Source organism: Atractosteus spatula, chromosome 9, assembly GCF_055471065.1.
Source record: "Atractosteus spatula isolate fAtrSpa1 chromosome 9, fAtrSpa1.hap1, whole genome shotgun sequence".
Taxonomy (NCBI): Eukaryota; Metazoa; Chordata; class Actinopteri; order Semionotiformes; family Lepisosteidae; genus Atractosteus; species Atractosteus spatula.
Window position 1 is genome coordinate 39,206,440 of NC_142714.1, and position 15,001 is coordinate 39,221,440.

Sequence of the window (15,001 nt, forward strand, 5' to 3'; positions counted from 1 at the left end):
GAAACCAGATTTCATGACAAATATATATACATATATGACACATATTTTCTCAGAATGTTTGCAAAAACATGAAGTATGCTGTAGCTTGGTAATACCAAATACAAAAACTAGCTTAGGGCAAGTATTGTAGTACAAAGTATTAACCCCACACATACTACCAGCTACAGGTTTTGCACTTAGTTTAAAATCTAGATATACAGTAACTGATTTACAAGGAATTGTGCTTCAATAAATTCATATTAAAAGTGAAACGTTAGTGCTTGCAACCTCATACAGTAACTAACTCTTAAAGATGCGTACTATTTGCATACCTGGGTCGGTTTCTGATCATATCACCTTCAGTTTTTGTCTTGCAGATTGATAATGGAGTTAAAAAGAATGCATGGAGGTTAACAGTCCTACTGTATATAATTATGTAACACAAAAATATATTTCTGTTTCCTCTTCTAATGATAAGCCACTGCAATTTCTAGCACCCGAAAACATAAAAAGAAACTTTGAGGGAGTTTTTTTTTAAAAAATATTCAGCATGAGAACGGACCAAACAAAATGGGTAGTGTTAATCTTTTCAGAGGGAGTGGCAATTTAGTTATGTAAATATAATATATATATATAAACTAGAAAATGCAAACTGTACAGGTGTCCGACCTTTATTAACATTTCTCAATGGCAATACTCAATTCCATGTAATTCTTCTCTTCTGGTGTTTGTTTAAGCCCTAATGTGATGATGGATTTATATATAAATAAAACTTTTAAGTAGACTAAAGTAAAAAGGGATATAAAAAAATTGAAATTAACCCATTGGGAAACAAAAGGCTTCTAGACCATCAGTCCTGTTCTCTTTAACAATTAATTGTTTCCAAGAAACGGAAGAGACAAGCACTACTGTCACTTCACTGTACTGCAAATAACAGTGTCCTTGTCTGAAATTATATGAGGGAGGGCCAGCAAAGCCTACAGTATTCATAAGAATAATGAAGTACTAGTGATGACTGTTCTAAACTTAAACAATACTAAAGACAAGAATATTTTGGATACATAAAAAAAACTTGTCAATAAGAACAATACATTGACATGTACAACAACCTCTTACAGACAGAAGAATAGATTAAGAAAAAAGGCATTAACTGGAAAAGACCCTTTTATTTATTTCTCTTAACCATGAAACAGCTTAAGAAACATCCTACAATTTATACAGAGGATATATACATTGTCTCAGGTTTGGTCAAATCTTCTCTTGGCATGCATTTTTTTAATACAAAACAACTATATACACAAACATCTGAAGGCTTTCTTTTTTTGTAAAAGGACATCTGGAAGCTCGGAATAACAAAAGAAGTATAAAGAAACAAAAATGTTACATAATCTTACAGGAGGATGTAGACAAAATGGGCATAAGTATACAAAGCAAAAATGGTTCCTCTAAGTCAAGAAGAATGAGAGGAATGTGGAAAATGTCTATTACAAAAAACCTATATACCTGTTTGATTCATTTCTATGAATAACTGTCAACACAACCTTAGTAATATAGAAATTTACACAATTCTTTAGGAGCAAAGTACTGTATATGAACATGTTAGGAAACAAATTGAGATAATTGCTCTGTAGAGCTTCCATTGAAGCTTATTATGTTTACATAAAGCTGCCCTAAAGAGAGTAAACACTGCATGACCCAAGCAATGAAACTCTGAATTAAGCTCAATGAAATATTGTAGAATGAAATTGAAAATTGTCTCTTATTTATTTTAAATGACAATTTAATGGTTTTTCACTAGTACTGCACACTTTAAATATATTATAATTTTTTTAATGAAACACTCACCACGTCTGATCTTGACCAGCTATTTATAATATCCAATCAGGATATTGTGGTTAATCTGAAGTTTCAGAATTTCAAATATTTTAAGTCATTCTGTGGTTAAAATGCAGTTTATAAATAGTTGAAGCTTCTCCAGAACTGCTGAACCAATAGGCATAGCAACACTGTGTTATATAAGCATAAGGCATTGATGCTCAGTTACATGATTGTGTTCAAGGTGACACTTTAACAGTCTGCATTTCACCCCCAGAATGTATTCAAATCTTTGACATTCTGATGTGCACTGATTTAAGATCTATCATATCCTGTATCTCTGCTACCAGACAGCAACTCTCTCTTTGGCTACAAAGAGAATGATCATGATTAATGAAATAAAATAAAATTTTAAATTAAAAACTGAGTAACAAATATAATGTAATTATGGAGTGCAAGAAACATTTACTGTGAATAAGGCTCCACAGCTGAAACACTGATTTTTCTTCTTGCTTTTCAGCAAGGAATCAATGTGTAGTTGCTCCTTTGTGGCTCACAGCTCCCCAAACTGAACATCATTTATCCTTAAGTTAATGCTCAATACATTGTATGGCAAAAAAGAACAGGTAGAAAATAAACATTTGTTGTTGAGGTAAAGAAGAACACAAAGGTATCAATACTATACACAGTAACCATAACACCCTAAGAACTAACTGAAATCTATCACTGGACAAAAATGTTTATACAGTTAATTACTTGACTTTAATCCATGGAAGAATTAACTGTGACAGATACACTTGTATTCTCACATTTGTAGTTCTGAAAACCAGAGACTGTTATTAACTATAAATATTACATCTATATTAAAAAAGGCAACAAACTACAGATGTTTTTTTTAAATGACAACATTATTTCAGCATTTTAAAAAAATAACGCGAATTCATGATTTAAATAGAAATATTTAAAAAGAAGCTAGTTTTTGACATAATCCAAGAACATTTCTGGGGCATGATTTCAATTGTTTTCACTGACGAACAAATGTAGAATTCTGTTTTTGGAATGTTTTAAGTACCTTTTTATGTTTAACATGTTTAGGCACTGCCCTTGAGGAATTACTTAAGCAATGCAAAAACAGGAATTACATAAAACCTTTTTTCGCCGATGAAATTACTAAAACAGCTTATAGCCTTTGCTAAAACAACGAATTTGTATGCAATCTAATATTTAAATGAACATATTTCTTTTATGAAGGAACGAAAATATTCAAAACTATTATTGTTGACTAGTGTACTGTACTCAAATAAAAAATGTATTTCATAATGTTTTCTTTAGTAACCAACTACGTTTGCCTTTTTAGTTCACAAAATTGGCACAATACAACAGTGCTATTTAAAATCTCCCAATTAATTGTGTATTAAAACATTGTACTTGTCGCCATTAAAAAGAATTACTGCTGTCATTATATACAGTCATGATTAGGCATATGTGCACAACATAATGATTTAAGATTTAGTAGTGCTAAAAGAGACTTTGGCTTATAAACTAAGTAGAAGGCACCACTGTCATTACAATATGAGGTCCTGGAATTGAAATAAAAATGGTTTATTCCTAGAAAAACATACATCCTTAAACGTTTTGCAGTGACCTGTGCTGAGGAAAAGATCAACAGGCAGAGAGCCAACATGACCATAATGATGTGTAGTGCAAAGCGTCAGCTTTAATTATTTTCTCCAATCTGCACATAGGATGGACCACAGAATGCAATGAAAACAATATTAAACAACTAAAAAGCAAGATTTACATCTAAAGTAGTAAAAAAGAAAAGTTGTAGAAGGTAAGAAAATCAGGGGGAGGAGGGAGTTTGAAAATTAAGTCTTTGCAGACATCTGAAGATTGTTCGTTTCTCACAAGTCATAAGGAAGGAAAAGCAATACATCAAAATGTATTTCTTTTTACTTTTGTAATTGCAATCAATTTTCTTTTTTAAGCTGCCCCAATTCTGGAATTGAACAATGATAAACAACTCAACAACAGCATTTTGAACCAATATTTTGAGAGACGTAGACTGCATTCATTTAATCTTCCAAAATATACAGTACTCCAAATGATACCTTTATAACGAAGACCCATGCTGGATACAGAGGCCTATAGCACTAACTGCCTTGTCAGGTGTCTGATTGTATAACCAGGAGGACTGAATATCCAGTTCAAACAGGAAATAATCACATTCTAAATCAGTACAAAATTGATATATACAAAATGAAGCTCACTTGGAACAGTAACAGTAATTGTTCTGTTATTCTGAAGACGGTATCACTGTCACAAACACATTTTTGCTTTAAATATCTCCCTCCACATATCCTCTAGTTTGTGCTGGTTCTGAAAGTGTTGTGCAGGTTTTCTGACTTCCTGTATGGAGCATTCTTTCATGTCTTGCTTGCTGTTATTTGTTTTTTTTTTAATAAATTCAATACGTTTGAAAAAGAATGCTTGTAAAACAACAAAAAAAGTTGATTAAGCTTGATTAAATTATTTTTTTAATTTATTAAATGAAGACAAATGTTACATACATAAAGCTGTTCCTATCCTTTACTCCTTTAATGTTTTAAGTGGAGCTACTGTAATATTTGCTTTGAAAACAGTCAAATCTAGGGCACATCTATTCTAAACACATTTTTATGTTTAATTTATGTTTTTTGATACAGTTAATGCTGAAAATATTAACTGTATATGAACCTAATGCTTGACAAGAATCTCTTGAAGGTATTCCAGAGATGACAGCAACAGATCTCAGAGATCAATCTGTGTAGGAAACATTGTTAATAAAATAGCTAACATGAACGATCATTCCTGCACATTGTGCATTTATTGTGCATTGTCTCAAATTATGACAAATAATTCCTGGCTAAAGCTACTTTTGGCCCACCTGAAACTTGTATGGACATCTTTCAGTACCCTTTTTTACTTTTTTACTTTCTCTGTCACAAACACATTTTGCTTCGTACTTTGAACGAGATACAGTACTGTTACCCCTTTGCTCCGGTCCACCCAGGTTTATAAATAGGGACCAGCATTGCTAGGCAGTTGGGGGGGGGGGGTTAATCTGTATGATGCACAGACCGAGGGGGGAATCTTCTTCTGTCTAGTCTGTTTAAAGCTACAGAAACTAGGATGAGATCTGGACTGATGAGCCCATGGGGCTCGGATATGAAATTGACTTCTCATTACTTCAGATTTTTATTTTTGTATTATTTCCATGTTCCCGTGAGACCTGTTTGTGGTGTCTACTGCATTGTGCGCTCTCATGGCAATCATGAGAATGTTGTGTTGTTTTATCCAGCATGACGTAAAAGAAATGTTTCTTTAATACAGTATGCAGAGTAGCTATTAATTGGGCCATTTCAGTAAATTATTATATAAAATGTGGAGAATGTTTAGAGCTATTAACAGAAAGTGATAAAGGTATTTTTAATGTAGATGGAATACAAATTTTCAACTGCATGTTGAATATATTTATATTAAAATTTTTAGTAGTCTTTTAAAAATAAAATATTGTATGCATACAAAAAATGAGAATGCTACATATTGAAAGAGATATGGCAGGGAAGTTTAAAAGCACATCATCTGGGACACAACACCTTGCTGAGCTGTATTCCTAAAAGTTTAACATCACGTTTTCTAACCCTAATGTTAGAAAGGAGCAAAGAATTATTTGATCTTATTTTAGTAACTTTTCATTAAATAACCTGTAACATCCTTTCATCTTTTTCTCACTAAAAAACAAGCAGGTGGTACCCTATGTGATGATCAAAGTTTTATGAATACAGCTCATTGTCTTTTAAAGTGTAACATTAGTGTTTCCATTCCACAATAGAAATCACACTAATATTAAATTACAAATAATATTAAAAATCTATGTACACAATTTTCTACCATCCTAAGACAAAAAAAAACTAAATCAGCCTATACTTATATACACATAGTTTACAATTGAATAAAACGCTTGTGGAAAATCTGCTAAAATTTCAACCTTTAAAAAAAACAAACAACTAACGACTTGAACTGGATCATGCCTAGCCATCTATATTGTAAATTGTTTCTTATAAAAATGGTCTTTTTCCACAGATTTTCCATATCTCTGAATGGAATGATTAAGGAACTAACGAGATGCCATAATCACAGGCACTTGTCATATAAATAGAACTTATGTTAAATTAAAGGACACTGGAACAAACGCAATGCTCTTTCATAAGTACAGGGCCAGAGGTGTCAAAATTACTACTTTTGCTGTATACCCAAGCAGTTTGGATTTGAGGTGAAAAGACGAGTATGAGACAAAAGTATACAGAATGGCACCTTTTATTTCTGGGTGCTTCTGTGCTTATAAGTAGTACATTTTCAGCATAACGGCACTTTTTATGTTAAACCCCCCACTTTAAGGTGAGCATAAGTATTACTGTAGGAAAACTGACTGCCAGGTGTTGCAGTGACTGTGCTCACATAAAAAGCTGTGAACATGTAGTGTTTGATTAAGTCTTTTCTCTTCTCTTTGGTGTCTCTGAAGACTAGAGAACAGTATATGAAAGAAAAGCAAGCCATTTGGATGCTTAAAGAAAAGAAGAATTCAAGTAGAACTATTGTACAGTAACTGGGCATAGCAAAATCAACAATTTGGAATATCTTGAAAAAGAAAGAAACCACTGGTACTTAGCAATGGGCAACGACCAGGTCGGCCAAGGAATACAACTCCTGTTGATGACAGAAAAAAGTAGAGCTGTGAAGAAAAACTCTAAAATGACTGTTGCTGAAATCAACAACAACCTCCATAAAGCAGGGGTGAAGATATCTCAATGTACTGTCAGCAGAAGAAAACATAAAGGCGACACCACAAGACGCAAACCTCTCATCAGCACCAAAAACAGAACGGCCGGATTAACATTTACTAAAAAGTACAGAGATGAGCCAGTCGAGCTCTGGAACAAAGTTTTATAGACAGATGGGACAAAGACCAACTTCTACCAATGTGATGACAAGGTGAAACTGGAGAAAGAAATGAACTGCAGATGATCCAAAGCATACCACTTTATCTGGGAAACAAGGTGGGGTGGTGTCATGACGGCTGCCTCTGGAATGGATTCACTCATCTTTATTGATGATATAACTAATGATTGTAGCAGCAGACTGACTTCAAAAGTGTACAGAAGCATCTTGTCTATCTATGTAGAAGTACTGTAAACTGCTCAGTGGCCGGCACTTCATTGTGCAGCAAGACTATGACCCAACTATGACTGGCAGCACAAATAAGCAGTTCATTAATAGGAAAAAAAGTCTTAGACTGGTCAAGTCTTTCTCCTGATCTAAATGCAATTGAGCATGCATTTTCCTTTCTGAAAAGGAGACAAAGTCAGAAACCCTCCAAAACAAACAGCAACTGAGAATGGCAGCTTGACAAAGGCTTGACAAAGCATCTCAAAAGATCAAACCAAGAATTTAGTGATGACAATGGCTGGCAGACTTGATGCAGTTACTGAGTACAGAGAATATGCAACCAAACTCGAAGTCTCTTACTACTTTCATTTACTTCAAATTAATATCTTTCAATACTTATTCTCACCTAAAATGGGGGGATGGAACACAAAAAGTAGTATTATTCTAAAATGTTAAAGCATGCTTAAATATGCACTGAAATAATGAGAAATAAAAGGTGACATTCTATACTTTTGCCTGATATTTATTTTTTCATCTGAAATCTGAACTGCTCGAGTATACAGCAAAAACAGTAATTTAACTTTACTATCCCAATGCTTAAGAAGGAAATATACCTACTGTAGAATGCTGTATGTTACAGTATATAAAGGCTTTGACCTGCAGATGTACTTACTGTGTGCGAAGGCTGGCAATACATTATGGCTTTGATATCAACCTCTGAGCAAGGTTACAAGAGTTCAAAGTTATATTATAAGCAGTGTGACATTTTGAAAGCTTGTTTTCTCGTGTTTAATTGATTCCTGCTTGAGATTTCTGAGAGACAGAAGAATAATGGAGATGACATTTAACAAATGTCACATGTGACTCAGGCTCCTGGCATTTCGAGCAGATTGTAATGTGACATCCTACGTGACATACCGCACTCAGCACAGTGCTGAAAGTCAAGGGGCTACACCCATGTTCACAGCCTTTAACGTAAAAAAAACAAAAACGAACAAGGTTCGGTTTTTGAAGTCAGACAGATTATGACTGCTTTCCTGATCCTGTAAATGTTGCGACAAACATAGCAGTTCAAGACTAAAAACAGCAGACAAGAGTATGACATTATACTGCAGAAAGCTGTGTAGGTCTTGAGGCAGGTAAGTCAAGGAGGGCCTGAACTGTAATGCCCACTTTCACCAGTCCTCTTTCTTCTAAAATGTGATGAGGCAAACACAGCTTGTCCTGGAATATTGAAAAAAACAATTAATGTCTGGCAATGTTGTAATTCCCACTGAAAGAAAGGTAATACTACTGTATTAAAGAAATTATAAAAAAATGGTTATAAAGCACAATTTTGCACATTACAAAACTAACTTATTACATTTTTGAATGGGCAAAAGTAGATGAGCACAACATCCTGGAAAACACATAAATTGTTAAATATTGACATTTTCAAGAGAACAAGGAGTTATAAGCACTCGTGTAAAAACAAATATGTTAGGCAGAGGAATTACCTGTGGCACACCTAGCTTTTTACATGCTTCCAAGAAGTTTTCCACATTTCGTCGGCACTTTGCCATGCTTAATTTAGGCTGAAAAAGAAATTAGATAAGATGTTTTCTATCTATGTTTCCAACACAGCAAAAAAGAATTAGAAGAGGACTTTTAGGTACCTCTGACAATACTACGGCCACCCCAAAAGAAAGGGAAACTTTGCCAATCCCATTTTGTCCTGTATAACACACTTCACTTACTGAATGATGTCCCTGTACTATAAGTGCTCAAAGCTACATGCATCCAAGGTGTTTCACTTTATTTAGACAGTTTACTACTGTTGTATTTCTGTGGCAGTTGAGCCAAGATATCATTTTTCTTGGCTGAGAAACTTGTAGTATAAGAGGAATATATTTAAATTAGAGATTTTTTTCAAAGGGTTTCACTTTCAATATATTTAAATAACACTGAATTAATAATACTAATGTACTTAATTCTTAGTACTTAATTTAGTAGTACCCCTCCCTGATACTAACTCCCTTTAGAAAATCTACACACTCTCTTTTCATGCTGTGGCACATTAAATCAGAATTTATTAACACATTCTTCCTTTATAATCACTTTTCAGAATGTTTGAACTTTTGTTTTTCACTTGGAGGTTGTGTGTTACAACATGAAAATAAGGGTAAACAAATTCTAATTTAATCTATCTTGATTTCAGGCTCTTAGGACACAAAATGCATTACTATTGAAAGGGAGTGTAGACTTTCTATAAGCACTGTGTATATATATACAAGGGACTGGAGTTTAAAATATAATAGTAAAAAACAGATTTCTAGAAATCAGTCAAATTATATAGTAAACCAGCTTTGATATACTGTATATATTTATACACTTTTGTTTCAGAAGTTTTATTTTTCTACAGCTAAAGACAGATGAATGTCAAGTCCTTTTCAAAAAGAACAACAAGTACCGACTCTGACAGCACAATTCCTGAAAAACGAAATGTGCTTGAGTACTGGAAACAATTATATCCTATAAGGAATTGTAGAAAATATTAAATATTTCTACTGATAAAAGCAGATAAATTTACTGCTTCTGTAAATCCTGTGGTTTGTCCAGTAAAACACTATCTGAAGACACTTGTTTTAAAAGGTGAACTAGCTGTCAATATACTGTAAGAAAAAAGACATACAGTATAAACAAGGAAGAAAACTTTTCCGAGTGTGCCTGTTTGTATTAAGAAAGATATTAGATGTTTAATTAGATTAACAATATATGCTGTGGAAACAAAAGATGCAGGGATATTTTAAAACCAATCCTTTTTGTTTTACAAGATTGTTCTGATTAAAAAAACCAACATTGCACAATGTGCCATTCAGGTTGTACATGCTGCCCATCCCGAAAACTCATTAAAAAAAAACACATTAATGTTTGGCATCCTCTCATCTTGTTAATTATCATCTTGTCAACTAAAGGTTTCATCTTGTACCTAGATGTGAATCAAGAACGAAACCAGATTGCTTTCAAATTCATTGAAGCGATTGTCTTTCTGTGATTCTTTGTCTATCGACTGTCAAAATTAGACGTTTCATAATTTCCACTTTATTATTTACGGTTTCCTTTGCCTAATCAATCTGCCACAAGTTGATCATTTTTGTCCTACGCTACAGTATGTCACTGCTATTCCATATGTCTGCTATGTACCTTAGGTGAAAGTGAGAGTATCCTGCTCCTATTCATTGACAATATTTTTGTTAGACAATAAGATAATAGTAGCAACAGAGGTAGTAGTAATAATAATCACATACATCAAAGCTGCTGTTTATTCCTTCTGAAACATCCAATGGCTTAAGCTTACATGGCTAGCAATTACAAAAATGAAGCCTCAAATATCAGACATGTATGAACATGACTAAAATATTCTGTGTTTCAAGTCTCCCTCATCTCATCTTCACCACTTCTTATTAATTTATTGGACTGATGAATTCATCCAAAGCAAATTAAACTGTTACCCAATATGCAACACGGGACTTTATTGGAGCCATCTGGGTACAATGGCAGCCTCTCACCTAGGGTTTGAACTCACAACCTTTTCATAATGTATTACAGTATATGACATACAAGTACAGATGCAGCCATTCAAAATGCACGGTACAAACCCGTACCGCGGGCATCTACGCGTGCGCCACCATGCCGTACTGCGGCATGTGATTGGATGGCCAAAATGACTGACATGGGCACTCGTGGTGCATTGGTCGGTAGTGTAAAGATTTAATCATTTAATCTCTTTACTGTGCACATTTTAATCCGCTTAGTATTGAATATTTATATGGAATTTTACTACTAAAGGGAAATTTTAGTAGCTGAGCATAAAAAGAATAGGAGCATAACGCATCAGAAGGTCATAAAGGATATTAATTTAGGAACATAAACATATTATGTAAACTGTATATTGCTGGTATTGGTATATTGGTATTTTAAAGAAAATATACACACCAGTATTCCATTTCTCCCTAAACATTTTAAGCATCAAAGTCTTACATGTTGTTATTTTGAAACATTTTTACATGCTCCTTCTGACTATATTCTATATTCTATATTCTATATTGATATGTGTGTTGCTGTTTCAGTACATATCACATGACTTGCCTTGGTGGCGTGACAGCTTAAGTGACTGATTTATAAGCCTGAGGTCGGGTGTTCAAATCCAGCAATCGCTATGAGTTTTCTTTTAACAAATAAACATTTCTTTGAAAAAAAATAGCAAATTTTATGGACACTAAAGTATATTGACATTTTTTATATTTCTAAATATCGCAACATGTTCGTACTGTATGTACACAGCGGTACCACAGGGTGTAAAGCCCTGTATTAATATTGTGTATTCGCCTGGTGCTGCACGGTTTTTGCATCTCTTTCCACTGTCTGAGTCTGTGACTACACTGTTTGCAAACAAACCAGTTTCACAGATATTTTCAAACTAGAACAGGGCAAGTCTTCCAATGAAAGACACGCACTCCACCTTCCCCCACAGACATATGTATTCTTAGAAAAACAGATTCACAACACGAAGCTGTGTCAGTCTTTGGTGTAAAAAAAATCGGTTTGAACACCGTGGGTGCTGTTTTTAAGATGCTGCTGAGTAAAGTATAGGAATTTTCCTGCTGTCAACAGTTGAATGAAAACAGGACATAAAGAAAGGGTTTCAGAAATCAAACAAAGCTTTATTCCTGTGCTAGTCTGGGGAATTGGAGGCTACGCTGTTATGCTTCCTATGGTGATATACAGGTTTTTCGCACGAAGCCGTATTGAGCAGTATTTCTCGCGTTGTGAACATGTGTACACACTGATCCCCTCGGATTCCAGATAGTGCGTAATTACGCATCGATAAAAAACCGGAGGTTTAAAAAAAGAGAATTGGCTCACTGATAGTTTTGTGCAAGCTGTGAACATTTTCACAAGTTGTGGTCTTTAAAATGCATTTGGTTTGAAGGCTTTCTGTGTTTTGATTCCGAAGATATGAACAAAAGAATATTCGAGCGTGGTAAAAAAAAATGGCTTAAAAAAGAAATAAAAAATTAGTTCTGAACAAGTTTAACTTTAATGCAGGAAAAATGTGTTTCCCAGAAGCTATACTGATTCTTATGGAAGCCTGTTTCCACCAGGGAGTAAAAAAAAACACGCTATGGTATTCTCTCCGATGCAGTGCAGTTAAAAAAATATCTCTGATGCTGTTCCTAAATTAATATCGTTTATGACCATCAGATGCTTTATGCTCCTTTTCTTTTTTCCAATGGATTGAACAGGGAGAGGCATTTCATGATGTACTTTTCACCGATGTAACAACAGTGGCTCTGGAACAGTTTTCAACCATGTCGTTTTATAAAAAGGGGAGATATGTGAACAAAACCCAAAACATCCACCGAAGGTTAGCCTATTCTACTCTGAGAAGAGTAGAGGGGGTGGAAAGTGCCCACGGTCATTTAATTAGTATTAAAATTCGCACTGATTCCCTTGATTCCGATCACATATCCGTTTCCAATCATACAAAGTAAGTTTTGAGAATCTCCGATTCACCATGCCTTTCACATGCTCATAAACGATATTAATTTAGGAACATAAACATATCATGTAAACTGTATATGGCTGGTATTGGTATTTATAAAACTTCTTAATTAAACGTTTAAAATACACGAATTTCATAAAAACAACACACGTTTCGATAAGAAAAAATCATATTCACTTGTCTTCCTGGTATGTAGAACAGATCAGCAGGTCTTTTTTCCCCAATCAGAGGCTCTGAAAACAGCGTGCTGCCCACTGCGTTGTGTCAGAGGGGGAGGTAGCACCGGGAAGGAGGAAGCATGGAGCTCAGTAATGCACAATGGCTGTAAAGCACCAATTGCGTTCATGACTTAGTGTTTAAAATTAAACAACGTAAATCATTTTCTTTGACTTCAAAGTCCCTTAATTATCATTAAGCACAGGTTGGTTTTTTGATACCATCGTTAGACAAAGCAGGAACTTATTGTACTTTCTAATGACAATACACGTGGAAAGATTACAGATTACAGATTTTAATTGTCTTTAATTTTGTTATAAATTTTAGAAAAGTTTATCTATGCATATACCACAAAACTATTTTCGATTGTATTTCTGAATACTATGTATAAAAAAAACTTGCAGCTTACTTAACGATTCTAAGATGATCACGGGAAGTGTATTGCATGTCTAATGGTCTAACCCCATTTTCCCCATTTTTATTAAAATCACAAACGCGTGTTTAATTAAAAGTCGGTTACAAAGAATGTAGACCAGGGTAATACTTTGAGTTTACAGCTTGTCCAAGGTCATTCATTATTAATACTATTAGTAATATCTTCGGTAAAGACTTTGATGCATAAGATTTTTCTGCATAACTAAAATATTTATGATAAAGGTGGTAGGTTGTGTACTTTTGTCCTACTGAGCAATCTTGCTTTCATAAAATATACCAACTTTTTAATGTATAATGATTAACATGCTGTAATACACAGTTTAAATTTAAAAGTCTAAAGAGTATACAACTTAAATTCTTAATTGAATAAAGATTGTCCATCAGCAGTGATGGGGATTCAAAACCTGGTGTTTCTGGCGCCAACTCAAATGCTGTACATGAGAGGTTAAACTTTATTAGCTCCACCTGGCAGTGATTCCGGATACTATTATCTTACTGCGGTATTATACAGTAAACGCGATATGACGCGTTATGACGCGTTCTAATGCGACACGCCCACCGCATTTTACCGCGGCGTACCCCGCTCGTTTTGAATGGCTGCATCCGTATGTATGGTTAAAAGACATGTAAAGTAACTCTCCCTTATATCATCATTTAAGTATTAATGCATTGCTTTTAAGTTAATTAAAATAGCACTGAGCTACTTAAACAAACAACAGTAATCACAAATTTATAGCAATCAGCTAAAATAAACAACATGAATCCTTCCTCTGCTCCCAGGGGAAACCAGAACTTTCTCTCTCTGCCTTTTCATAACAGTGCTCCGTGATTAGCATGCATCACTGTAATGAAAATCACAAATAAGCACATTTGCTAATGTTAAATTCCCAGATGGCAAAACCCTACTGTACTGGGAACATTTTCTTTTCTTTTTGAGGCACTTGGGAAGAGCACTACAGTATACAGTATCAACCATCCCTAAATCACAGGAATCTACCCTGCAGAACTGTGATTTGGCCAAGCCTATGAGCTCTTCTTCTTCCCAGTGGTGTTTGAACTGACTAATGAAATTAGGACGAAAAAGGATAGAATGTAATCTGAAGAGGTGGTCTTTGATAAACTTCAGGACAACAAAGCAGACTGAGAAGTAAGAAGACACCATTCTTAAAGACATCAGTGATTTCTCTGGGGCATTCTCAAACATGTTCCAAACCAAGAATATAAAAAATGTTACTGTAAGAAGAGGCCTTTTGCCACTTCTTTCTTATTTCTTGTATGTACTTCATTCATTAATTGATTTGGGCACCTCGAATTGCCACCCTTGGGGATGAATAAAGTATTTTGAATTGAATTGATCCCAACCAACTGTTTTCCATTAGCCTGGCGGAACAGCTACCACAGCAAAAGTTGGCAGTGTGCTTTTTATATACTCACGGATCTGCCCCCCGTTTTCCATTGTATACCCACTTGTACTTGTACTTAAATGTTAAGTAAACCTTAAGGAAAAATGTCACTGACAACTACATATAGTTATGTTACATATTATTCATAACTGGCAAATTGTTTTATTACAGTTTTGCTTTGGTTCCAAGCAATAAAAATGAACCCTTCAGCAAAGAGCAATTTTCCTGACCCAAGCAAGTCGGTCTGGTTGAGCTGCATCCTCAGCTGAAAGTTAGATATGAGCCTTTTGTTTCCTTTTGCTTTTTTTAACCAGAATTGTTTGCTTAAACAGATAAATTATTTGGGGGGGGGACCTATTTCGGTATCATTATGTGATAACCTTAGTTACCTTAAAGCAGA

At 34.5% G+C, this 15,001-nt stretch overlaps 1 protein-coding gene across 3 annotated transcripts in view; it reads right to left on the minus strand.

Annotated features, from left to right (window-relative positions):
* Positions 1-4,314: 4,314 nt before the first annotated feature.
* Positions 4,315-15,001, minus strand: part of lrch2 (leucine-rich repeats and calponin homology (CH) domain containing 2) — a 111,438-nt gene continuing 100,751 nt past the window's right edge. For 2 of the 3 annotated variants that reach the window (XM_088925652.1, XM_088925651.1), the window contains 2 exons: positions 8,499-8,576; positions 4,315-8,226 (listed from right to left, as the gene is read on the minus strand). In XM_088925652.1, coding sequence (XP_088781778.1) covers positions 8,107-8,226; positions 8,499-8,576 — 198 coding nt within the window. In that variant the 3' untranslated portion in view covers positions 4,315-8,106. The remainder of the gene's footprint in view (positions 8,227-8,498; positions 8,577-15,001) is intronic. The other variant, XM_088925653.1, reaches the window with a different exon arrangement.